A 27,613-nucleotide genomic window follows, 5' to 3' on the forward strand; every position below is an offset into this window, starting at 1 on the left:
CTTGCATCTGCCAATAAGAACTTGATATTTAATTAAATTTGATTATGTTAGTGTCTAATATTTGTACAGGTTATTTGCATGGGTTGTGATATCACAAGCAGATGCTTGGAAAATAAAAAAATCAAAGTTGCAAAAACTGACACAGAAATGCATCTATGTTGCAATGCGTGGTAGAGTTGGAATAAACAAAACTAAAACCTAAAGAAGACAAACAAAAGAAAAATATATCTATAAATGGTCCTTCATTTTTGTGAAGAAAGGGCAAGAGAGGTGTGCAGGTACTTTCTCTTGGTAATCAGTACATTAGAAAAGTCTCTTACCTGATTCATTGAAGCAAAACGCATCAAACATTCTTGTCACAGAGGCTCGCCACACAACCAGCCCAGTCAGGTTTTGGCCGCAGTTTGTAAGCGCATGGATGCGAGGAATGACTGCAAAATGCTCATCAATCCATCCGAATCTTAACAAAACCAAACTGGACATTAGGGGTTTTCTTGTAAATAAATAGAGGTAGATTTTGTGAAGCGACTTTTTACCTGCATGTTTCAAAACCCCGAGTGAGAGCTTGCTCTACTTGTGATTTTGTGGCAATGTTCAGTCCGAGGAACCAGCAGAAGCTTCGAGCTTGAGAGGCATTGAACGCATACTGAAGCTGGCTCTGATCGTTTATGTAGGTGACCTGGATCACTCCTGCTATACTATGGTTTGCTGCAGGGAAAACTAGAAAAAAAAACACACAGCAAGTTTATTATTTGACAAATTGACATGTTAATTCTACTGAAATCACTTACGTCTGATGCTGGTCATGTTATGAGTAGAGAATCCTGAAGAAACAAACAGCACTAATGCAATGAGGAGGCGGACAGTGGTCATGATGGCGGGTGCATTGGAGTTCCAGTGTTGTCAGGTTTATGTGCCTGTGAGTGAAACGGCTCAGTTAAATAGTAGGGATTCTGTTACACAGGGGTGTGTGGACTATCACTGCTCCACAGTTGAGGAAAAGGAAGGAGGAAGTGCCACGCACAGGTCAGATCACCAGCCATCATATGTTCTGGAAGCAGGACCCAGGAGGCAGAGATACCACCAAAGGGTCAAAAAACTTTGAAGAACTTCAGAAGAAAGCAGAATGGCTCAGATGCAAATTCCACACAATCAGACATGTTTTGTTAAACCAAACAGGACTTTTTTTTTTTTAAAGAGAAACCTTTATAAGCGATAACACACAAGGAAAAGAAGATCAAGTTCACTTCCCACGCCCAGACGAACTCTTTGTCCTCAGGATTTCCTCTCCCGAGACATTTTTTAATGCTACCATTCTTGCTATTTGTGAGGTGTTTTGATAAGTTTCAGACAAACACCCAACTTTCACAGAAACATTTCCTCACACTTACGCCCAACCGCAGGAAATGATACATGGCATGTTGATGACGAACTTGCAAGGATCTTGTCAACTTTGGTGAAATGACAATTAGATGCTAAGAGGTAAGTAAAACACATTTTTGTTTTTTGTTTTTTTGAGAGTATAATTATAGTATTTTGAATAAAAAATATGTCTGAAAGTGGGAGCTTTCCCCAAAATATTTTGAGATATTATATAAAATAAAAACTTTAACAACTGCTCTGATTAATTTGAGTGGATCATGGTCATGTAGTTAAACTGAAAGGCCTTTGAAATTGCTTTTTGAAAACAGTTGACATTTTATTATTTTTACAAACAAGAACAAATTTGGTTGAAATTTGGTGCACATCTTGGCACAACAGCTATGCTCACCCTACGCCTGGGCAAAGCCTACGTATGAGGGGTGAGAGGGTAAAAAGAACACCCAGGTTAGGATTTTATCTTCTGTTATCTCAGCTCATAAGATCTTTTTTATCATCTTACCTCCAGTTTCCACGGCTCCTGAATAACAACAATTTGAGTTGTGGTTGGCCAGCTTGTTAAACTCCGTCAGCTCATCTTGCAGTTCATTTCTCCCTTTGATAGATATTGAATGATGGGAATCCACTTAACGCAATAGAATTTTATGTAGTACTTTCCAAAAGTTAAGCAAGCTTTTCTGAAATTCTGGTGATTCAGGTTGCATAACATCAAACCATATTTTCAAAATGTCTGCATTAAGTAACAGACTTCAATTATGATTATTTACAATAACATTACTATAAATTATTAAAACAACCCTTCATCCTGCTCCACCTTTCCAAAAGTGAGTCAAATCATTTTTTGCTTAACTTCAATGTATTTATCATTGTATTGATTCACACAACTTTCCTCCTGTTAATGTATTAGTCAACAATAACACATTAGTTTTTGAGTCCATCTAAAATGGTTACAAAAGGAAATTTTCTCATCTCTTTTTTGTGACAACATTGCTTTATGATAAAAACCTTTTTCATTTATTTACTGACTGTTTTCCAAAAGAATGTGTCAACTATCAACTCATCTCCTATGTGAAAGCTAAAGATGTGAGAAAAAAAAACATGCTAAATGAAGTCTGTCTTTAACCTGAGGTGTCAGCTGCAAAGTGGACCTTCATAATCTCCCCATCAGCTTTAATTTGTTATTTATTTTAAACATTTTCAATTTTGGACTATTCCTATTTGCGAGGATGCTTTAAAATGTCTTGAAAAAATATTGATCAATCTAGGGATGGGAAGGATTCTCCTTACTTCAAGAAATTTTCTTTTTTGCCTATATTGAAAGAAAAAACAACAACAGACGTATAAATGTTCCAAGGCACTCCTTTATTAAAAGGAAAAGGTGTTAGAGTGGTATATTCAAGAACAACACAGGCACTCAAGCTTGATAAACAGCAGCCACATGCACAAAAGTGCTTCCATACAAATAACCCATTCGTGCTCTGAATCTGCAACAACAAAAACAAGAAACAAAAGCTGCAAAATATTGCACTTGGGTAACTATTTTGGAATGTGTTCATATTTCAATATCCTTTATAAAATTAAACAAGTTAAAAAAATTAAATATTAATTTAGAATCTCTCCAAGTCTTTGATTTTTAATTTGACCTGAGAGAGTGAAATCTTAGATAAATAGACATATTTTTTAATGGCGGCCTGTAAAGGAAAAGTGCCATGTTCAAACGTATTTTTTTTCATCTATGCATCTATGTTAATACAAATGTTTTAACACACTAAAGCTTTGGTCCCTAAACAAAAACAACCGTACTTACTATAACAAACGAAGTGCCTACCTTAGATTCTTAGGAAAATTATGACTTAATTCAGAAGACATTGAACTTTGCAGGGTCAGTCACAACACCTCAGTCCATTCAAGCGAGTCCCGGTTCAAGGAAAGGGAGACGCGTGACAGAGAGAACGGCTGTGACCTCTGTCAGTTTAACTGTGAGCTTTTTTGGTTGCTCTTCTTTCACCCAGTCCACAGATTTGTATCAGATCGTGGAGAATGTTTCCCCAACCTTACGTGTCCTCACGCCGCTTGTAGTAATCGCTGAAGAAGGTGAAAATGCTGATGACCACACACATCACCACAAAGAGTGTCAGGGCAATCCAGAGGAGCCGCCGACTGATGGAGACCTTGGGACAAAGTCGACCAAGAAGTGCGACGGCCTCCTCCATCCTCCTGTGAAGATCAGATGGCAACTCACAGCACATCGTCGAATTTGGACTTAGTGTAGCATCTGCTGACTTTATTTTTTTTTACAAGGAAAAGATGGAAAAAGAATAAATGATCCAGTTGCATTCTAATTAAATTAAAAAACAACTCACAATTTCATTCAAGTTCCAAATCGATATGGCTGATTAAAGTACGGTATTATTTTTTTTTGTTTGTTTATTCTCCATTTAACCAAACCAATTCCTATATAAGTGGTTTAAAGTGAACGAAAGTATGAGGGTTTTAAATAAAATTAAACATTGTTACGCAAAAACTAACAAAGGTTTTGTTTTTGGCTGTAAAAACAAGTAATGGATTTTAAACACAATCAATTAATGGATTTAAAGAGTCCATATTTAATTTTATGGTTTTTGATAACTTGCCAAAAAGGGGAGAAATAGCATACAAACAAATTAATAACCACTCCTAATAAAAATGTAATAAACTCATTTTTTTTCTCAAAGGATCTGAATAATCTTACCTCATATTATGATGCCTCTTTCCAATCTCTTCATCATTGTTTTTGGATTCCAGCTGCTTCTCCGCATCGGTCTCATCCTCACATTTGTCCTGTAGGATCACCTTACTTTGTTTCAGTCCCTCATTGAAACTGTAGTTAAAAAAATGGCACATATTCCATGCTTTAGAGATGGACTTCAACAGTCAATGCTCGTAAAAGCCAATTTTATCTTTATAAATATGTAAATATCTCTTTTTACGTTTAGATTTCTGCACAAACAATTACTACCAGTTGTCAACAGTCATAACATTGTGCAGCAGTGGGGACATCCTAAAGACTTTAAACTTTTCTCTGTTGTAGTTTTTTTTTTCCTTAAAGTTTCTGTTTCTGTTTGAATGACTTCTGTGTTTATTTTTTTCTGTTGTGTAGATAAGGTCCATGTCTATTTGCCCTGATCGTGTCACCATTTATTTATTTTGTCATAGTCAGGTTCTCCCTCTTTTTTCCTTTTTTCTTTTCTTTTCTTTTCTTTTCCTTTTTTTGCCAAGTATTTTAGTTTATTTGCTGAGAGATTTTGTTCTATGTGAAATGCCTCTGGTTTCAATGCATTTTGTTTTTGTAATGCACAAGGTCAGGGGGAAATTTCAGAACGGAACGTTCTCAATCTGGTTTAAACATGTCAACCACACACTTTTTCAAAGACCCACTTTAATGAAAATTGTGTTTTTGGTGTTTTTAACATGTCCTGTAGCATTTTTTGGACATACATAAAGAAAAACAAATTCAAATTTGTATATCTGAGCTGTTTCTTTATGCAAAAGGTGAATCAGGAGCAGATAAAAAAAACCTGTGCAGCAACTAGCTCCAAGAAAACAACGTTTTTTTTATTTAGTCTAAAACAGCATCATGATTGAAAGACCACTGGGAAAGCTTTTACAGTAGATCAAGACATGATCGAACAAGGTCTTTAATAACAGTATTAGTGGCTCTGCTGCAAACAAAAGGTCAACAGGTCTTTCACCATTTTTTTTTCTACCTGGTAAAGTTTCATTTTTTAATAATTTGATTATTTTTATTAAGTTAAGTGTTTTTAGCCAAGAAACCTAAGTCAAGATTCAGCTTAGATAGGTGACATTTCTGGTTTTATGAGGAAATAAAAAGGCATGTATTGCCAAAATAAGAAATATAATTACATTTGCAATAAAAGGATAAAAGAGTGAGAAAGTTTCCAGTTTATTCACGTAGTTTCCTAAAAACACAACACTATAAATTTAGACAATTAAACATGATCTTTTTTTTCAGATTAGACCTTTTACTCAAAAATGACTTCTGTTTCAAATGGTTTCCGGATCAGACATTTGCCAATGACTGTCAAACTTTCTTTATCATGACTCGAAGAAAATACTTTTGATGAAAAAGAACATCCCCACGCTGTACTATGGCACACAGACGAGCTGGAGACAAGGCCTCACCCTTTTTTGTAGGCTTCTTCTTCAATCTTTGCTGCGATTTCGGCTCTGATCTCTGCTCTAATCTCCTCCAAGTTTGTTGAAGGTTTGGCTAACTCGCTTTCCTGCTCCGGGGAGGTCTTTCCACTGCATTGTTTCACATAGGAAAGAACGATTAGCCTTGGACTACATCAACGTCATGGCAGATGTTACAAAGCACTTTACAGCCAGGTTTCATCCAAACACAGAGAGGTTGCCTTCACTATGCTACAGATCCTTATGGGGGAGCGCCATTACAGGGGAGTACAAACCAAAAAAATGGAGGGGCCAAAATTACTGTTGCTGCTCTCCTCATAGGAGGTACAGATCAGACACTCTAGAGCTCTAGACTTTGTATGCACACTATAACTGAGGCCTGGACTGTGTCAGAATCCTTGACAATTTTTTAGATTAAAAGCTTAGGCAGCAAAACTGTCAACTGCTGCCAAGTTTGATTTTTCTTTTTTTTTTTCTTCTGTTTTTGCAGTTCTTCCGGGGTTAGTTTGAACTCACTGGGGATTTTCTCTGGACTGTAAAACACATCCTGCCTGTCGCACAAACAAGCCAAAATTCCCTATGCAGCACAAAACGCTCTGATATGGGTGATTAGAAGTCCAGGATTTCTCCTGAACCATTGTTTGTAGGAATAAGAAATGGCCTTGTGGACCCCAAAAAACAAAACAAAAAAAAAACGATGACATCTGACATTCATAAAATCATTTCTCTTTTTACGCTCTTATCAAGTGTGTCTGTGCAAGCAAACCTACCACTCTAGTGCTGCTGGTTGCATTCCTTCAGGAGAGGTGCTGCCTTTCACATCATTTGTTTCACACTGAAAAAGAAAAGCGGCTTTGAATTTTTGTGAGCTTTATCAATACAAATGTAAAATAATCTTTGTTTTTCTTATTCAAATGAAATAAAAACCTCATTTTAGAAGCACAGGCCTAAATAAGCAGCTTTTCACATGTAATTTGTGCACTGAAAGTTAAATTCAGCCACTGCAGCACAAGTGTTAACTTTTTAAAAAGTGTTCTGTGTATTAAACAAGTACGACGGAGTTTTAGGACAAAAAAAATAAATAAATAAAAAGGTTTTATGAGAGTTGAGTCATGTTATAACCTGTACATGAACCCTTACTGAGCAATATGTCATTGCATCCAATGCTTTTTACCTCATTTCCCAGAAAATCCCAACAGGACAGGAAGACCTACCAGGGCAGGAAGAGCAGCAGCCGTTGGGGCAGTGGCTGGGGTTTGACCCGGAACATTAAAGAGGCTGAACTTGGGCACGACAGCTACGCTCACCCTACGCCTGGGCAAAGCCTACGTATGAGGGGTGAGTGGATGAAAAGGACACACAGAACATCCAGCTGTTTTATAATGAACTTTTGGAAAGATATATTTTGAAACATATTGTGTAGGGAAGAAAAAAAAAAAACTTTCTCTGCTTACCTTTCCAAGGGTCAGGGACAATGCTCTTGTTGTGCGCGGAACCCCGTCATCTACACAAAGACCAAAGAAACACATCAGTAACTTAAAAAAAACTTTAAATCGTGCTCATTTTATCCCCCAACCTACAATCCAAATAGTCAACAGGAATCATCTGCTTTTCTTTTGAAGAGTTAAGAATGCTCAAGCAAATGAGTTGTATTTTATATGAATCTATTGCTTCCAGGTTAGAATCTCATCTTCCGTTGTCTCAGCTGATAAGATCATTTTTATCGTCTTACCTCCAGTTTCCACGGCTCCGGCATAACAACGATTTGAGTTCTGGTTGGCCAGCTTCTTAAACTCTGTCAGCTCTGCGTGGTCCTTCTCATATATCCGCTTCAGATTTTCCACATATTGCATCATGACCTCAGTGGCCTTGTTCATTCGTTTCTCCTGTCAGCATAAAAATATTGTGAGCAATTCTGAACCCAGCAATTTATCTATAAATCCATGAAACATTTCAGCAATCAAGATAGTGAATGGTAAATGGCGTAGACTTGTATAGTGCTTTTCTGCTTCCCTCGAAGGCTCAAAGCGCTTTTCAGTCACAGCCCCATTCACACATTTACACACACATTCACACAATGCTGGCGGCGTCGCTGCCAAGTACTGGTGCCAACCTTCCACCAGAGCCAAGGTGGGATTCAGTGTCTTGCCCAAGGGCACTTCGACATATGGGCAAGCGAGACGGGAATCGAACCTGCAATATTACGATTAGAGGTGACCGCCCCGCCCTGCACCACCTGCACCATATTTGAATAGAAAGTTAAACTGGCTAAAAACATATTAAAATCAATTCAAATACGAAAAAATTGAATTGATTTCAAACAGGGAGTAGACTTAAAAACCCAGAAAGTCACAAAAATGACCTGGGTTATAATTAGATAATTTCAAAATGCTCTCTTTGGTAAAAACATTTTTTTATTTACACCATAATCATCAAAATTAACATAAAACAGTCTGTGTTTATAACCATAGGGGTAGTTTTTCTAAAGATGCAAATTGTAGTTAAGGCTCAAGAACAAAATAACTAACTTCAGCTTACATTCGGAAAATACAGAAAAGTTGTCAGGAGTTGTGTGGCGAGAGAAGGAAGTAACAATATGACATACAGAATAGAAAGTTCACAATCTGCAAACTGATGAGCCAGCAAAGAAATCAGAGCAAGCCTTAACCAAAGTTAGAATGAGTGATGCGGCTGCATGTCTCAAAGGTAAGAGCAGAGGCAGTAAAGGTCAAGATCTAAACAATTTTATAATCACTTTCCAGCAAAAATAGAATCCATACGTGCAATGTGTGTAACATTGAGTGGTGTAATATTAGTGGGTTGTTGTTGCACCTGTCGAACTGCTCCAACTATCTCCGCTCTGCTGGACAGCCGGTTGGCCAGTCGGTGTAGCACACAGACTGTTTCTATTAGGCGCTGATAGGCGTCACGCTGCTCCATGTTCTGCCATTGTGTTGAGGTCATCTGCATGACAGAATCATGACATTTTACATTTACATGTGTATCTGAAAAAATAACCCAGAGTAACCCTGTATAGCTGGGTTTCAATTTACCCAGGCAGAATATAAGGGACAATTGCAGGAAACATTTAGTAGAAGCACAAGCACTAGAGAGCCAGAGGGAATTCCTCTGACGCTCAAAAATGAATTGGATCAGGTTTGCGTTTTGGAGGACTAACCTTCAGCGCTCCTTTGAACTCTTCTAGTTCCTTCTCTGTCTCTTCCTCCGTGAGGTTCCTCTCCCTCTCTGCCTGCTTGAGCCTCGTCTCCAGAGTGTAGTTGTCATTACGAAATGCTAGTGACAGCTGGACAAATGCATTCTGTGAAGACCATCATCACAATGTAAAACTCAGATGAGTTCATTAAACAAAAAAGCAAACCAAAAATGCCTTCAAACTTCTACATAACAGAGAAAAACACACGATTTACTGAAGTTTAGAAAAAAAATTCATTTTCAAAATGTGAGGGAGCATCAAGAAGCTTTGGGAGCTAGATCTAAGTCTGGCATTTGACCTCTTGATGCTTTTCTGCACAGATCAAAGCCAGCCTGCAGTTTTCCAACAGACGGGTCACCTCTTAGAGGAAATTTAAGACCTCTGACCATCCTCATCTACAAGCATCCCAGTGGAAGCGTTGAGATGGACTACACTCCAGGCCTGACTGCGTCACAAATGTTTGGATTTTCTGAGCAGGAAATCACTTTAAGTCTCTTTGGTCCGATTAGAACCAGATCAAAACACTTTCCTGTTGACAGAACATTGCCAAGTGTGAGTGCTTTTGTGATAGCCTTGCACTTTGACAACAAACCCCATTATTAAAACACGTGCAAAAGATTCAGCCACAAGAGCAGCAGTCCATCTGCTTTAATTGTTTGAACACAATGTTCAACAAACACATTTAACGATCTGAGTCGGTTTTATGACTTCTTACTTTAAAACTTCTTACTGTGGAAGATTTTTAGTCAATAAAATGAGGGGATAAAATGCACAGTTTGATTGAAAACAGACAGCATAAAATGAAAACACAGGCTGATGGATTTCACGCCTGTTGAATCCTTTTAGTGTGAATTAAATTTTTAGGTTATTTTGTGACCTTCTGAGAGACGATTTAGAGTTCAGATCCCAAATGTTCTTGTATCTACAGGTAGTCTCTATTAGAACCTAGAAGTCAACAACATAAACACGCAGCATGACTTGCAATTATTTGTTTAAAAGGAATAAAATCGAAAAGTGTATTTGAAAGAAGGCATGGAGACCCACTCTGATGAAAATTGTGTTTTTAGCATTTTTAACATGTTCTTGTGGCATTTTTTTGATGATGGTGGACACGTTTTAAGAGAATTTAGCTCAAAATTGTGTTTCTTTTTGAATTTTGGCTAAAAACAGCATAGTCACGATAAAAAGACCACTGAGACTGCTATTAATATAGATCAAAAGATGATCGGAGTGGTACTTTAGTAGTTTTACAAATCCTTGACAAAGACATTTAGAGATGTGCAAACATTCATTTCTGCACCTACATATATCTCAAGATCCTGTTGTTCACGGGTTTTATTGGATCCTTATTTCTCGTGACCCTATTTTTTTTTTCACTTAAGCTTTCAGTTAAACCCAATCCATGTGATTAAGTATGCTTTAAAAAGAGAAGCCTATAATGGATTAAACAGCTTCAGGACCCATGGCTGTGAAACAAAATCAAATCACTGCCTCAGTAGCTCTGTCATTAGCAGCTGGTGTGAGCTCTTTTTGCTTTTGTGTTGTGTTCAGCTTTATCAAAAGTAACACTGTGCATGAGGAAACGTTTCCTCTTTAACCCTTGTGCTATCCTAGGCACTTTAACATTGGGAATTGGGTCATCTAGACCAGTGTTTTTCAACCTTTTCTGAGCCACGGCACACTTTAACCTTAAAAAAAATCCCGCGGCACACCAACATCCAAAAATTAAAAAAAAAAAGGAGAAACTCATAGTCTGTATTGATCTACAGCCCCTCCACGATCTCACATGCATTTTTGAGATAATTGTTGCAGAAAAAGGTGGAAACTGCAGCTGTTTTTTTCTAAAAAATACAATAAAAGTTAAGTTAGAGGATTTAAAAACAGTTTGATGTGTGTTCGTTGGTTTCAAGACGTTTAACAACAGATCTCCTTGTGCGCTGTCACTCTCACAACCCAATGCATCATGGGAGATGTAGTGCATAAAACGGCCGAAGATCGGTTTTCGGAGCTTCATTGTTTTGTTCACTTGTTCCACGGTCTGATACCGGATTCTGTGGAAAGCTACACCGCTAAAGACGAGCTTTAGCTGGTATTTTTGTTAGAACTGAGCGACTTTACGAGCTAAATCGGGACAAGGAAGTGAAGACTTTAACCACTTCTGATTGGTCAGACTGATGACATGTGATTAAGCCCCCCAAGAATGATTGGTGGAGACAGTTAAAGGGACGGGACTTTTCCAAAATACAGCCGAAGGTGCAGCTGAATCGCGGTACAGTACCGTCATTCTTATCAAAATGTCTTTAATATCAAATAAACGCAAAGTAAAGCTATCTTACGATCTTTTATATTCCTAACTCCTCAATGTTTTATCAGGGCCTGTTTGGATGAACACAGAGCTGAAATCCTGGAGATGGGAAATGTTTTTAAATCAGTTAATGAGGGCAATTTCCCACGGCACACTTGACCATCTCCCACGCGGCACACTGGTTGAAAAACACTGATCTAGACCCACTAGACAGTGCGCTGAACCTTTTTTCTTCAATGATTTGTGATCTTCACTGGTGTCCATGGATTACATGAAATCTTTCCACCTTTGTCCACCTTTTTCATGGTAGGGAGAACACGTCAATGTAAGGGTGGGGTCATCTAAGATAGCACAAGGGTTAAGTTGATTTTCTTCATGGTAGAAGGGTAAGGTATGATCCAAACCATTTTGCAGGATGGAGGATGCTCCACCATGTTTAGTTTATACAGAGCAGTCTAGTGTACCTCTGTGGTTTCCTCTTGGAGAGTATCAAAAGTAAGGTTCAAACCAAAGAAGTTTTAAAAAATGCATCATATTACATGAAGCCACACAGCTAAAATAGTGCATCTTCTTTTTCACAGAGCTGTGCATATACAAACAACTTGATATAATTTATAACAATTAACTTTCCTTTTTTAATGTTCTAGAGGGAAATAACGGGGGTCGATGCGGTTTTTTGTTTCACCTGTGACAACCTGTACAGCATTGTTGGCCAACTCAAATTATCAGTTGTCTACTGACAAAAAAAAACAACTTTAATTTCTGGAATGTTTTCACTGTAACAACATGTTTCTTCACACCATCATATAACCCTAAAATCAAGAAACTTGCAAACATCAGAAAACCTGTTCTAAATGTGTCATCTTTTGCATGAAACATGTCCAATACTAAACAGAAAAACACACAAGTTCACTAACATGGAACCACTTGAACAGAATAGGTACCCACCTCCACTTCTTTTTCACTGAGTGGGGGTGCACTAGTATGAAACAGAAGAAATTATTGTCAATTAGACAAATTAGAGTGTACTTCATTTTTACATAGAGTACTTAGACTGTACCTAAGTATACTTATTAAAAACAAAGCAGCAAAAAAGATTTTTGGTTATCAAATAATGAAAGTCAAATTGATTTGTTACCCACCAGCCTGGCAGAGCTCGATGGAGTTTGAGTTTTCTCAGCATCATGTCTGAAATGTTTGGCATGGCATTCTCCTTCCCTTCCTCAATGCTGGCTGACTTTGAAGATGATAAAGGTCCTGTGGAGAAAACAACAATAACAACACAACATAGTTTATTTATTTATTTACACAGGAATGAAGTTTAATGTAAAAATAGGTCAATTCTTATTATGGTCTCTTTAATTTGAATATACCAAAAAGTGTTATTATTTCAAAGTAAAAAAGCTTAGTCTCTTATTGTTAGGCACTGAATTTTGCTTTAACAATTATGCCATCTACTGCCAGAAGATAAAAATGCATTTTGTGTTTTCTTTTACAAAACAGAGCAGATCCTCGGATTTTTGTGTAAAATCGATTTTTTTGTGTGTGTGTGATGCTAGGTGGTTTATGCTGCACTTTTTACCTTTACCTTTTTTACCGTTTTGCATCTTTGATCTTTCAAGAAAAAAAACAACAAATAGTAACCATTACCTTTTTCCTGTTCAGTAGCTTCACTAAGTTCTGGTAACTTTGACGCCACAATGCTTTGGTTACGCATCAGCTTGTGCTCCTGTGGACACAAACACATTCATCATGCAGAAAACCAGTAAAAAAAATCCCTTCAAGGGGCTTAGTAAATGTGCACTTTACCTCTCTGAGCTTTGTCAGTTTGCGCACACCTCCTGGTTGTGTGGGAAAATCCTTGTACCCTGAGGACTTGAACGCAGCTTCCCTGGGCTCTTCTGAGAGAGGGTCTTCAAGTGTTGGAGGAAAACTTGGGGATCCATTTCTGGAATTCATGCTGCCTACAGCATCCCAGGAAACAGCTCTCATCAGTGGTGGAAAGGCCCCAATTGTCTTAATCTCTGCTGTGCAGGGGGCTTGCTGAGTAGGGGGCCTGGGGACAGGCTTGGCCACCCCAGTGGCAGGTGCTTGGTTTAGGTTTCGGCCTGAAACTTCATCTGCTTTACTAAGTGCAGAGGAACACTTGGGCACAGCAAGGTCGCAGTTCTCGTTTTGTACAGAGAACCGAGGCGTTAAAGTCCCAGAAGACACCTTTCTTTTCTCTGAGGGCTTCCACTCCACCAACAGCTGTTCAGGTTCAGCAAGGAAACAAAAGATTGTGTTATGAACAATTCACATCTATTCAGATGTTTAGAATGGGCTGTTGGCCACTAGTACAACATAATCACAGCTTGATTTCAAAGTGATTTTTCTTTTACCTTTGGATTGACCTTTGCAACTGCAGTTACTTTCTGCAATCAGGAATTGCAGAGCTTTTCTAAAACGTTTTCTCAGCTGATGGAGCTTCAACTAAACAATTATTTTTCAATAAATCAATAAAATAAAACCCTTGACACTTCTAGTTCAAGTCATTAGTGTACAGATGGGAAAACATGTAGAGAGTCTGTCATTCTGACCTCCAGATCCTTGCTCTTTGAATCAGACGACTCCCTCACCAGCGGCACATCACGATGCTGCAGCAGGAAAAAATACAAGATCAACAACAACTGACTCAGGTAGCTCTCTTTCTGGGAAGCCAAGCAATTTAAGGGCTAATAAACCTCATTTTCAGACAACAAAAAAATAAAAAAATAAAAAATAAAATGTACACTTTCTTGTTTTAGCCAAGGAAAAACAATTGAACTTTTGGGAAAATACTCTGAATTATTCCTGTTTCATAAAGACAGAGGTCATAGACAAACAAAAAAGATGAACCTGAAAGGCAGACTGGGAGCTGACATGGGTCATCTCTGAGCTTGCTGCAGACAAAAGAGCAGAATATGAGTTTAAAAAATAAAAACAAGGTCTTTGTGGCTTTAGGTTGATTGAAAGTTATCCGCTGAATCAAGAAAACTATACTTGTAGAAGCAGATTTGTTTTTGTTTTTTTGATGTTTGAGAAATATGAAGTGAGAACAGACCAGTTTGAGGGGCCACAATTACTGAGCTGCTCCTTGAGGAAGATGGTGAGGAAGATGGAGGAGTTGGACAAGGAGAAAGAGCTGTGAGGGAAAGTCATCCATACTAGTTTTAATCACAAATTTAAATTAAACACTTTTGAAATGTATTGCAACAATATTTAACATCTTTTAAGCAGTCAGTGCTTGAACTCTGTTATTCATTGGTGTACGTGTGGGTTTCTGCATGGAGTACCTGTAGGGGACTCTGTGAGGCTGCTGGTGGATCTACGTCCTCGGCGAGACAGAAACCGATCGCTGACCTTTTTTGCCTGCTCCAGCAGCTCGAGGTTCTTCTGTCGATCCTCTTCGGACAGCTGTGGCTCTGGCAGCTGATCTCTCAGTAGGTCTATCACATTACCTGTGCTGTCTGTACAGAGGGACACGACTCAGATGTTTACACATCCTCTGCGGGCTCCTGGGGGGAAGTAACCCTTTTTTTTCTTGTTTTTTAGGAGATCCTTTAAGCAATTATTGGTAAAATATCTCATCACCAGAATTAGAAATGTTATCATCTCATTATAAAGCAAAACCTAATAGTTAAAAACATCCCTTGAAAAAAAAAAGCAACGTTCCTCCCAGTGTGTGTCTTTAATTTGATGCTGGGCGGCCACAAATTGTTCTCACAGTGTTTATTTTTAGTAATTACTGCTGCAAAATGTCTGGGTGTATTTATGGGATCTACCCACCGACTGTGGTGATGGGTCCTCCAGAGGGCTTCTTAACCAGGCGAGCTCTGGGACTGTGTGGTCTGATACAACAAATGTTATCCAGAGACAAAGATTAAACACAAAACTTTTTATCATGGTTTGAGTTTAAGCTATTTTACCTGGCCTGTTCCAAAGAATGCCAATCAGCTTGTTCAGCAGTGACCTGCTGTGGGTAGATGATTGTGGGGGCTGCAAACACGATGGTTTGGCATTCACTGGGCGTGGACTGTAAATAAAAAAATTAAAAAAAGCATTTGTGTTTGCTTAAAACAGACAGACGATCACTAGACAAATAATACAGAAGTTCCTGAAACTTTTTAAAATTGGGTTTTGATATTTGTGGCATCAATACCCAAAGACTCACAGCTCACTGGACACTATGCGCTTTGTTGTAATCAGATTTCCAAATGGCCCAACATACAAGGCTCTTTGATAACATTATATATCAAACAAAGGAATAGTAAACAACTGTAAAGACCTGCAGACTTTGCTTTCAGAGCTTATCATTTAGAATGTAGGATTTGCATTTGCAAAAAGGCTGTGTTGGCGCTTACTTTCCTGCTAATTTCACAGTACACCCGTTGTTGCGTCAAAAATAGGAAAATACGCCAGGCCTCTCAGCTATCAGGGCTTTGTTCTTGTCGTTCACTGTAGCCGCCATGACAGAAATGTAATGATTGACATTTGTAATGGCACGTTTTCTTGAAGGAGTTCTTCATAACTTTATTTCTTGTCTTTTTGTTGTCATTATCAGCCATCAAGTCCAGGTCCTACCCTCAAAACCAGTTAGTTACAATTTTATTGTTAGAAACAGTTTTTACATTTCTCACTTAAACATATAAATCATTTCTTTTTATTATAACAATAAAAAGAAACAATGTCGTTCCAGGAGCTGACTGTCGTAACTGATTGAAAGTTCCTTTCCTGAAAGGATCCAAACCCTGTAAGTTTGCTGTCAGTGAAAAACTTCACATGCCAATCCGAGAAGCAGACAAAAAGTTAGAGGTTTGAAGAAGTCAACTCTCAGTTAGAAAGATCACATTTTTATAAACTAGAATCACCCTGATGCTAGTTCAATTGGAACTTAGAGCATCACGTAATAAAATATTGATATGTAGGGGACCAACAATCTGTCCAGGATGCAGCCCTTCTTTCCATCCATTCCATGCTTATCAATTCCAGTTTTGCTACAGAAAATTCCATCTGTTATTTTTTGCAGTGGTAAAGTACTTGAAATATTCAGACAACACATTCTTGGCCTTATTTGAAGAAGTCTTTACTTTATATCACACACATTAAAATCTATTAAAACATTGTGGGACATTCACTGTAAGTAGTAGCTGAAGCCTTTTTGTTACATCATCGGAGGGCATAGATACCAACATCTGCTAATACTGCCTCTTGAGTTCTTTACATTTTATACTCACTTTTACCATCAGGGTTGAGACACAGTGTCTTGTGGCTTAGAAAAGGTTGGAAAATGTTCAGTCATACATTATTTCATCTGGAGAAGATTTTAATGATCTTATTTCTAGTTGAAATCTTTATAAATATATATTTTACATGTGTAAACAAACATGCTTTGTCATTTATTCTCTTAGCTTAGCACAAGTTTGAATTTCCCAACTTCATTATGACTTTTGAGATTCATGTGTTTCTTACGGACGGCACCAAAAACACTTTATGGTGGCTTAATTTTAAAAAGTCAGTTTTAGATGCTGTTAAGTATAGAAATGCTGTGCTAAAACAAGGTAAATATTTTCCTATTTACATTTTTTTTGCCTAAATCAGACTGCTTATAAATGGCATCGAGAAATGCAGTGCAGCTCTGAAAATAAAACGCTGCTAAAAAAAAGCAAATGAAGAAAATTACTCATGGTTGATTTGAGTCATGCACACACATTTTCTTTCTTTATTTAAATAAACTCTGAGGTTAAGATAAGTAAGAATTTAGTCATGGAAGACCTATCTAAACTAAGACTTTGAGTTACAGATAGCTCTCAAAGGACCCAAAGCTGCCATTTTGCTGAGACTTGGAACCCAGTCCAAAGAACAAAAATGGCCTCCCTTAAAAAACAGAGAGAAGCCTTTAAACCTCAGCTGATTTGACTGATTTCGCTTGTGTGCTTTGAAATTCCTCACATCCTTTCGGAGGACCTCAGCAGAGCTCCGGTAGATTCATGAGGAAAGGCAAGTAGTCTTCAAAGACTGATTGTAAATCAGCCCTCAACAAGATTCATTTGTAAACATTATGAGGGAGTTAATTCAGCATAAAGCCATAACAGTAAAATATGCACCAATTCAAATGCCATTACTTCAGTTTATGGCATGGCTAGCTTGTGTTTGTTTGTATGCACAGCTGCACTTTAGTTTGACAGACAGTCGAAATAAAGCATTGTTGGTTGAATAAAATAACATAGTGCTCAGCTCTTAGAATCATTTCAATGAATAATCATTTAAAAACTTCTTTCATAGTTCAGACTTATGAAGCATCCACCTTGGACTTTGGTCCTACAGCCAAATAGATCATAAAAATGTGCGTGTGAATGTGACAGAACTCACTGTTCTAGGAGAGCTGGAGGAGCTATCCATCTCCTCTGGAGATTCCTCATCTTCTTCGGGAAGTGTGGGCATGATGAGTGAGGGGCTGGTGTGCCGGAACCCACAGCTTTTTTTGAAGTTAAGATCTCCTCTGTGACGAGGAGAGCCCTGCAGCAAATGTTTCTCTTCTTGCCAGAGCTGTAAGACCAGGAACACATACCTAACCCATGTATTTCCGCATGCACAAAAGTGGATGAGAAAGGAAACATTTCTTCTATATTTGATTCTGGAATTCCCCAAAAATAGCCCCTGCTTTCTAGCTCTGACTAAATGAAAAATACCTCAGTGTTATATCATAAACAAATCCCCAATTAGCTTCATCCTCCTGTACAATGGACTATAACAAACTCGGTAGGAATTGAACCACTGCTCAAAACTATTACAACATTCCCTCTGACACTGTCACTTCCAAGATCCTACAAATATAAGGGCCATATGAATCACACAGAGAAAAATTCTACAAAATATTTCATAATCCATCCATCCATCCATCCATCCATCCATCCATCCATCCATCCATCCATCCATCCATCCATCCATCCATCCATCCATCCATCCATCCATCCATCCATCCATCCATCCATCCATCCATCCATCCATCCATCCATCTTCCTCCGCTGATCTGGGACCGGGTCACAGATAATTCACGTTTTTAATAATACTTTAACAACCCAACCAAGACTAAATCAATTAAAAATGTATTTTTCTGCTGCCTATTGCCTATATTCAATTCAATTTTATTTATGTAGACCAATTTTTACAACAATAGTTATCTGAATGGGCCTATAGGCTATAGGAATCAATGTTTTTAACATGTTTTCTCTATTTTACTCTACGGTTATAGCGTTAGGAGGCAATTATAGGGTTTACATTTAATCACAGTTGAGTCGTCTTTAAAAAAAACTTTAGGAAAATTTGTAGTCCTAATCGTAATACCGTAAGCAAAAAACTATTAGGAAAAAGACACTTCTTTTCTAACTACTTTATCTTGTTTTAAAATTTTGTATGGGGCCAGTTTGTCACCAGTGTGAGAGGCAGGGTTCTCTCTGGGCAGGGTGCTGGTTTTATCATAAGACTACACAAAGCCACTTATGTTCACAGTTTCATCTGCAGTCATTTTAGGATAACCGATCATCCACATTTCACCTCTTGTTCAATCGTGACCAGAATCATGAAGGTTACCTGGGGTTTAACCACAGGTGGAAGCATGTAGGGGTAAGAAGCCCCAAATGTGACACAGGAAAATGTAAATTCGGCCACCATGTTTACATGTGGAAATCACAGTACTTGCAGAAAACCCACGCAGACAGGAGGGAGGCGCGTGTGCAAATTCATCACAGATAAGCAAAGATTTTTTAAAAAGGGAGGCTTGCTGCTGTAAGAAAACTTCACACCCTGCTGGATTACTGTGTGCCATCTGGTTCCAGAATAGTTTGGTTCTTCAGCAAACCCCTCACCAAGACGTCACAGCTTTAAAAAGCGGTAAATGATTTGTCAGTTGAGCATTCAGAATCCAAACATAAAACATTCAAATGTTTTGTAGGAAATTGCTAAGTTAACTATGAAGGTTAATCAAACCAAAAAAATTGGTATTCTAAAAGAGTTTTGTTTATTTTCTTTGCTCTAGGGTGTTTTTTTTATTTTAAGTATTTTATTCGAACATTTAATCACTTATTAAAATGTCTGCACAATGTTTTTAGAACAAATATCAAAACAAGTGAAGAATTAAAACTTTTTTTATCTGGAAGTTTATGTCCTGACTGCAAGCAATCATTCAGACGAATTGGCTTGTCCTGACACTCCTCTGCATGCAATGTGACTGAGGAAATGATTTCTCATGGGACAGTGTAAGACAAACAGGACTGGTTGGTTTGTTATGTAAAATTGTGAGAAGAGCACACATTAGGGAACATTACTGAATGGTCTTTGGTGCTTGAAGCTAATCAACAAGAAAGTTTTCGATTAGCACACTAACCCTGCAGGAAGTGTAAGAGTGAGCAGGAAGTTATAAAACAACGTTCATCATTGAGACATCAGACAAGACAAAGAGGGTTATCTCAATTGTAAATCTGTTGCAATGCAGTTCCTGTAATAGCTAAAAATAGAAAACCCTCTGCACTTTGTTTAACTTTAGCATTGGTTGTTTGGTTTGCTCAACTAAAAGGAAACTTCACTTGATTTAATGAAAAGTGCAGCCAGTGTGAATTAATACACAGCTCTTCCCTCCTGGGTAAACAAATTTATGCAAATCTCTAAGAGCATGTTTCTATGATTAAAGCCCTCCTAAAATGTGCTTAAGCTGGTGCAACAAGTTTGCAAACTTCTGCCAACCATTCGTCTGGTTCACTCAGAAAGCTTCACATTTGTAGAACTAGTGCAGGTGAGGCTTCTGCTGGTGAGCTGTGTGTCTGAGCTGCTTCGTTAATTTGCAGCACGCTGTACACTGGATAAATCCTTGGGGAACCGAAGACTAAAATAAAGCAGGGGCTGGTCAGCGTCACCGCCAACATGACAAGTTCTTGGGAACATATAGGGACAGAGAGGCCGTGAGTCACTGGGGAGGAAGTGGCTTGTTTAACTGTATCCCAGTGAGCTGCTGCCATATTTCCTGACGACAAGAACAAATGTCATGAAGGACTGAATCAACTTCTGCAATAGTTTTACTTCGTCCAGGGTTACTGTGATCTCACTGAAACAAAACGTTTGGTGTGAGCTTCAGCTGAATATAGAAACGGGTTAGTCAATGAATATTTGTCAACCCACAGGTTTAGGACAGTTTAGTTAACATTACTTATTTGTGACTAACTTAATTTTATTAGATATTCACATATGTAATTTTTTTACATCTAAGAAAAAATAAAAGAAGGAAATACTAATTTAGTAGCATTTTTTGGGTGTGTTTTTTTGAACATGCTGTCTATTTGTTTCACAATTTAAAAAGCTAATCGTACAAAGCCGGTCGACTGTTTTATCTATTTGTTTTCATGTGACACGCTGTTCTAAAAGGATTAAACTAAGGTGCCAACCTGCACTGCAGGGGGCTCGATGAAGGCGACTTTGCCCGCTAAAGCCTGACACGCCGATGAATATTGCAAAGTAATTGAATCAGTCAGATGCTTTTCTGTGGGGGACAGAAGCTTTCACCCCGTGGAAATCTAACGTCTGAAGCTAATCTCAGCAAAGAAAGATAAAAAGTGAAATGAAATGTCCAGTTTAACTGTCAGAGCTAAAAATATTTCTTGTTTCAATACAGCCAAGATGTTTTTGTCCTGAGAGTGAGAAGAGGGGTGCTGCACCCCCCTTCTTCTAATTGGTTACATAAGGCCATTTCCTTGTGCCAGACTTGTTTAAAATGTGGTTGTGTTAGGGAAAAAGTGCAGGGACGTTTGAGGAAGTGGTTACCCTGAGGCAAAATTTTGAGATGTCAGAGGAAGTGTGAGAAAGAAAAAGACATCATGTACACAGAGACGATCAATAAAGTGGATCCATTTCACACACTTTGGGAACAAACATCACACATCAAGGAGATGTAGAGAAGAGCAGCATCTGTAAAAAAAAGTCCGACTGGAGATTGTAAACAGCCTCATACACGCCAGACGCAGCTGCAGAGACACCAGCTGAGAACCTATTGTCCGATCAGCCACTGAGACCCCACAGTAGCATGCAGACATCATCTGAACCTGAACACAGGAAGCATGCACTTTACCTGAGTCCACTACCACAGTGCTGTGGCGAAGCACACACACATTTACCGGCTGATCTCTCCCACTCAGACTGACTTCCCACACTCAAGCTGTCACTTTCAGTGCTTTTCCCTTGAAAGCTCCACAATCCTCAGGGCTTCTCCTTCCTTCTCCCGTCCCAAACGTTCCCTGTCTTTTTTCAGCAGCAGCCTCTCTTTCACTCCTGGGAGCTTTGACCATTTAAGGAGAAGGGCTCTATGCGCTGCTGTGGTGTGTGTGCATGTGTGTTCTCAGCCCGCTGCTCCACTGATCATCTCTCATTTCAGATATGAGGAACGTTTAAAAATATGTACATATTGTTTCTTTTTTTGAGGTTTGCCTATTTGTTATGTGAAAGGAGGGGTGATGCGTATGCATACGGTTACACTCAAGACCATGTTTATGCAAGACCGATAGATAAATTGTGTCTGTGCCATCTCTGTTTACTTTGCTAGATAGGAAGAATCGATGATTTCACTTCCAAGAGCAGAGATCTTTTATTTTGTAGCAATCTGCTCTGTCAAAACTTCTGTCTTTTGCGGTCTTTTTGGCTGCTAAGACGTTCTTCTTTTGAGTGCCGCTATAATCTAAAATGTCATGGAGGGAAAAAAGAGCACAGAAGTGGCATTGTCTGGAAAAAGGGAGCTGAGCTACAGAAAATGACAGAATCACAGTCTTAATTAACATCAGAAGACCCCATTCAGTGATGCAGTTTCATGAAAACTGTCGATGAACAGAAGGACTCTTAAAAGGAACTTGAATGTTTCTCTTATTCAATTAAGAGTGAGGAGTTTTTAGAGCCTCTTTGATGCCAGTTTAAAAGAGACAATGAAATCTCCACAAGCACGATTGCTAAGTAAATTAAAATCCATTCATTTAATTTAAAAAATTTCATTTATCTAAATTTCAAGAAGTTTCAAATAGCTGACAATAGTGCAAAAACATCAAATTCCACAAAAGATTAGCACACAATATTTTAAATTTCTATGGATAGTTTTACATTTTACACATATTTGTATATTTTTTGGGAATATCTTGTGGCTTCTTAAAAAACTAAAACATAGTATATTCAGGATTAGGATGTAAGAGAAACAAAAACATTAAAAAATGATGTACAAAATGACTAATGGCCAATCAGAGAAGGGCTACCCTTTAAGTAATGTACAGATGTTGTCATTTATGTCATATCTAAAAATTCCTTAACATTTTCTGTGTACCTTTTGTTTATGTTTGTGAATATATCTTGTCTACTATAAAATAGGCACATATTTGCTTTTGGAAACAGAAGTAAACATTTCCTGCTTTAAAAGACTTAATAAACTATAAATTGTCCATAAAAACACAGCAATGTAGCATCAATATTTGTAATTGAATTGTATTTTACGCAGAAAGCAGGAGTGGGCCTTACCTCACTGCAGCTGGCTCGGTCTGTGGCACCTGTTTGAACAGACACACGGTGGAAAAAGGTGATTTGCATTTAACAGGAAGGCATGTGCAATGCAAATGTCAAGGGACAGTTTCAAAAAAAGAGAAATTGAAACAACAGTGAGAAGGAGACTGTGTGAGTGTGTAGGAGATGAATTGAAAAAAAAAGATACAAGTGTGTGGAGTAGCATATTTTCTTTTCTGTGCTGTGAGGTCGATGTTCAGAGCATGGTACTCATTTAACTGATAAAACTATTTTACCTCCTGCTTTAAGAACTTTCCCACCCTTTATAACGCAGGGCAACAATTACCTGGCAACCGTCTCAAGCACACGAGGTGCTTGATCTGCGGGTTGAAAGCTCTTGTCGTCAGCTTTAGGGGCTCTCAGGAAAAGGCTTGCATTGTGGCAACAAGCAAAGAAAATGCCAGTAAAATCTGGATTTTGCATTAAGTACTGTAATGTCTTAACACCCATCAGTCTAATGCTAATTAATTAAGTTATCATGTAGACGTAAATAAAACATTTTAGGAGGAGGTGTTACAGAACTCTGATCATAAGCAACCAAGACGGATCATAATGCTGTTTTATTTTATTTTTCACCATATTTTATTTTGTGGTTTTACTTCCTAATAACTACTCAAGACATGCAGCATTAAACTTTATTGCTCTCCTGCTTTCAGATTAAGAAATTGTGGGTCTTAACACTTCCCTTATTACCTGTCATATTATAAAATGGAACGTAAACTTTTTGTTAGTGTTCCTGTGGTCGACTCAAACTTGGTTTGACATCAGGTATGTTTTATGTTTGGGAAAGGCAGGCAAGAAGTCCTTCAATGACAAAGAATCAAGGACAATACATTTTGATGGTAAGGTGTCTTCATGTCTGCCCTCAGCCCTCATGAGGATGGGTGGTAAACCATGTGACATCTGTAAAAAGTTTGGAAGTTGAGAGGGCCGACCAGAGGAGATCTTTTACTTGTTTTGTTCAAATGAAGCCAGACGAGGAAGGAAAGAAATCTCATATATAAATAAAGTATTTTAGTGCTAACCTTTTAGGGTTAACCAAGCATCCCCTCCTGGGAAAAAGCTGCTACTCAGAGCAAACCTGGACTCATGCAATGTTCATGTTAGACCAGAAAATAGCTAAGTAGCAATCATCATCAAATGTCTACTTGTAGCTATTTTTGTATGTGCGTGCTTTATGGTGTTTTATCTATCAAATGGTGTTGATCAATTTCAGTAATAGAATAAATAAAAACAGAAAAAAGCCTTTCTACACTTTTCAGGTGAAGTTTGTGATGCAACTTTGGTAATTGCAACAACAAAATATAAACTATCTTTTGCACTGTAAACAATGAGAAGTAAGGTAAAACAACTAAACAAGTCCTTTCAAATGTCAATTGTCTCTACTGAGGCTCTTGCTAGTTTTAGGAATCTTAACTATACAGCATTACTCTCCCAAACATCCCAAAATGTAACATTTCAATAAAGATTTGCATACATATACCCGTATTCACAGTGGTCAATTCTGATGGATGACATAAACCCCTGTGCTCTGCAGTGCTTGTATGCAATGTAAATATTCAGTCTGTTTTCAGAGATCTCTGGGGATTACCTCTAGAGAAGTGGGCAGCTTTAATTCATCTCTGTCTTACTGTGTATGCTTTCCCCACAATAACACTGCAGATGTTTCTGTGCATCTGTCAATGTACCGTTCACGGACAGCTGCAAAGACGCTGCGGCCTCTGGATATTCAGGAGATGGAGGAGGTGGCAGCTTGGTGCTGTCCATCTCAGTTACAGACGGCACACTCAGACCTGAAGACTTCAAACAAAAACACTTAATTACTGTTTTGCCAGTGATGGCAAAAGTTTCAGCATTAAAGTATAATAAACAGAAACTGCTTTATTGTGAAGAATATTTTCCTTTAAAGTTAGAGAAGCTGGCAAAAAAGTAAAGACTAACACAATATTTTTTGTAAATTAAACATTTTTAAACTTTAATTGTACCTAAATCAAAATTTGCAAACTTAAATGATTAACCGGTGAAAAGATAAAAAAACAAACAAAAATAATAACAAAGAGAAGTTATTGGAAATTATTGGGAGCTGTCAAAAGTTTTTGTAAGCTGGTAAAAATTCATTCAACTCTAAACATTTAACCATACATGTATCTGATTTGCACTATGACAATTTTTCATCCTTTTCTACATGTAAAGCTACATTTACACCGCCTTTGCAACAAGCAGCCACTTAAAAGTCAATGCATGTAAATTCGTGTTTTGGGTTACTGCAGTCAAAGCTCTTATGTTCACGCATAGCTACGCAAGTTTCCATGTCCGTTTTCGAGCTCAAAGCACAAAACATGCGGCCATTGATTGAACACGCATTGAAAGTTAAACCAGGTCAAAAATGGAACTATCAGGAACCTGGATTTGGTAGTCACAAATGGATGGCATATCTTTTAATTCACAGAAGTCCCAACCGTTTGAAAACTGGTCATGAAAGAGAAACTAATCATTGTGGTTTGTGTCCAGAATGAAATAGATGATACTAAATCTTTCATATATCATAATAGAGCTGTGAAAGAAAAGGTCTATAGTAAGATTTGCACCGCTTCAACATTTTGCACCAGGCCTCTTCCAAGTGTAGGTGGCGGACATGTGCTTGTAAACAGAAGAAGAAGAAGAAGAAGCCCCTCCTTGCTCTTCCAGTGTGAACACCACGGGGCTAAATGTGCATTCAATAACCTGCATTTAGTGCGTTCTTGAACAAGTATAGCTTGCCATGTGTGTCCGCAGCTAAACATCTTAAATCAGGAGGAGACTTTATAGTCTCTACGTTCAAATTGTAAAATTACATGCCAGAGGATTCTGGATATATATGATGACAGCAACGCTAACTTTTAAATGGTATAATATTATAATTGATTTTTGCATTTGTAACACTTTTTTAACTTTTGTGTTTTACACAAGCTTTAGTTGAATAAACATAAAAACAAGTGCAGTTTTTCAAGAAGCAGACCTGAGTGGGAATCTTTTCATTGACCCAGGCCTCCAGCGTTTTCAGCTCCTTGTCAGTACTGGCTGCTTGGCCCACAGCCTCCTGGACTCTCTGTGTGATGCTTTCCATCTTCTGCCTTACCTGGCTCACCCTCTGCTCACCTTGTCGCACCAGCTCAGCTGTCTCCAAAGCGCTGCTGACCATCGCCTCCATCCTCTTGAGCGTAGCCAAGAAGCTGTCTGTGGCCTCCTGCATCTGCGATTGTTCTCGTTCTGAGGTTGGGATCTCCAGGGGCTCCACCCTCTGATCCTTTACCACCTTCTCCACTGCCAGACTTGCTTCTTGTCTCTTTGTGTTTTTCTCCTGTTTGCCTAGAGATCTGCTGGAGTTCTTTTGCTCACTACACTCTGGTCCAGATCTGTGAGGGGTTCCCAGGTGACAGTCCTCCTCTCCTGTATCACTGACGATCTGCTCAGATTGCAAGAGCCTTGCTTTTGCCTCACGCCGCTCCTCGATGGACATGGTTTCCTCGGCTTCCTTGCTCTCCACCTTCTGGAGTCTGCACCAGTGTACTGCAGCCACCTCCTTGTCCTCTTGGATCCGACTCTGAATCTCAGGCTGGATTTGCTTTTGCTCCCTCTCACAAATGCTCAGGGTCTCATCCACCTTCTCCCCTTTCTCCTCCCACGCACGCTTGTGCAGCCCCTGCAGCCTGAAACCAGCACCACAATGTTATAAACATCTCTTTTACACACTGTCATGTCACCAATGGGCACTAAAACTGCACTTATCTCTCATCGAGCATTCCTCAAAGAAGATAGTTACTCTTATGGAATTGATATGTCCATAAATACTATGTCAGAGCCAGACATCCTTTTTATTTGTTGAACTTCTCAGAACAGAGACTAACATCAACCAAGTCTTTTCTGTTACCATAACAGGAGAAAGGGAGGTTAAAAAAGGGCATACGCGCTGACAAGCTGCTGTTTGATGTTCGCCTGTGACTGGTGGCACTGAAGAAAAGGCCTCGCCTCCACGGCTGCTGAATCCTGTGTGTGAAAGTGCAGACATGTCCATTCACACACATCACTCTATGCAATCGTCATCATTCTCCACTCCTAATGCCCTCTCTTTTCACCCTATCAGGACATCTGCTGTTGTGAAAACACACTTGTCCTTCTCTATGGATCTGGCGGATGATGTTCTGAAAGCCATCGCCGTGCGCCTGGAGAGACAGCACGCTTCTGTCGTCCAGAACTGAGCGATGGAGCTAGAGATGAAGGAAGTGGAAGACCGTGAACGTGAGAACAAAGATATTTGAGAGAAAACAAGCCGTGCTAACCTGCAGTGTGTCCTGCAGCTCACTCTGCAAAGAGCGCTGGTTTGGAGGATCAACGTAGAAGTCTCCATGGGGTGTAATGCAGTGTCTGTCGTACCTTGAACAGACACACGGTTTTAAGCAGAATACCCTGAATCTCACTTTGACCATCTGCACTATTTTAACTCTCTGTAAATCATATAGTCACGACTGCAGAAATGTTAAACAGGTTTAAAAATTATGCGTCCATAACTGATGGGCATCTAAGTTAATAAATGAAAACGACTGAAAAAAACAAAACAAATAGCTCTAAAAATCTGTTACCAAACAAACAAAAAAATCCTGAAGCAAATCATATTTCTATAAAAACACAAAGCAAATATAAAAGACCCCACAAACACAGTTATCAATGAAAAAAAATGTAGTTTTACTGAAATAAAAAAATATTTAACTAAATATAATTGACATTCTTATAGGATGTACTCCTTTTTTTACAGTACAGTCTTCTGAGCAGATGTTAAGTGGTTTGGAAGCCAAGAGAGAAGTAAAACTATGAATGTATGAAAATGTCAAAACAACTCTTTGATCCCTCAAATCAGCGTTTCTTTACAACAGTCTTTGAAG

General features: G+C 38.5%; 2 protein-coding genes and 1 long non-coding RNA gene across 4 annotated transcripts in view; 1 reads left to right on the top strand and 2 right to left on the bottom strand.

The window, feature by feature from the left end:
• The window catches only part of lyve1 (lymphatic vessel endothelial hyaluronan receptor 1), a 3,152-nt gene extending 2,211 nt beyond the window's left edge, over positions 1-941 (bottom strand). The window contains exons 1-4 of the mRNA XM_004067000.4: positions 792-941; positions 537-720; positions 321-460; positions 1-7 (exon numbers count right to left, since the gene is read on the bottom strand). The exon at positions 1-7 is cut by the window's left edge and continues 167 nt beyond it. Coding sequence (XP_004067048.1) covers positions 1-7; positions 321-460; positions 537-720; positions 792-873 — 413 coding nt within the window. The 5' untranslated portion in view covers positions 874-941. The remainder of the gene's footprint in view (positions 8-320; positions 461-536; positions 721-791) is intronic.
• Positions 942-1,051: 110 nt separating this feature from the next.
• On the top strand, positions 1,052-26,922 carry LOC110017586. Its single transcript, XR_002293019.1, has 4 exons — positions 1,052-1,482; positions 6,761-6,912; positions 26,613-26,722; positions 26,818-26,922. It is a non-coding gene; the product is annotated as an uncharacterized LOC110017586 (long non-coding RNA).
• Positions 2,722-26,398, bottom strand: mrvi1 (murine retrovirus integration site 1 homolog). Of its 2 annotated transcripts, none has more exons than XM_023953465.1 (23): positions 25,693-26,398; positions 24,383-24,494; positions 22,653-22,681; positions 17,484-17,660; positions 15,041-15,147; positions 14,901-14,962; positions 14,408-14,581; positions 14,176-14,256; positions 13,971-14,014; positions 13,673-13,729; positions 12,903-13,343; positions 12,744-12,822; positions 12,236-12,350; positions 12,042-12,072; positions 8,753-8,893; positions 8,407-8,538; positions 7,307-7,460; positions 7,029-7,078; positions 6,789-6,899; positions 6,345-6,409; positions 5,563-5,685; positions 4,112-4,240; positions 2,722-3,597 (listed from the first exon to the last, which is right to left on the bottom strand). In XM_023953465.1, the coding sequence occupies exons 1-23, from the start codon at positions 26,191-26,193 to the stop codon at positions 3,435-3,437; spliced, it is 3,078 nt and encodes a 1,025-aa protein (XP_023809233.1). In that variant the 5' UTR covers positions 26,194-26,398; the 3' UTR covers positions 2,722-3,434. The 2 variants fall into 2 exon arrangements, with proteins under 2 accessions (XP_023809233.1, XP_023809232.1); XM_023953464.1 differs by having other exon boundaries at positions 8,753-8,878; positions 25,693-26,359.
• Positions 26,923-27,613: the final 691 nt, after the last annotated feature.

Source organism: Oryzias latipes, chromosome 3, assembly GCF_002234675.1.
Source record: "Oryzias latipes chromosome 3, ASM223467v1".
NCBI classification, from domain to species: Eukaryota; Metazoa; Chordata; class Actinopteri; order Beloniformes; family Adrianichthyidae; genus Oryzias; species Oryzias latipes.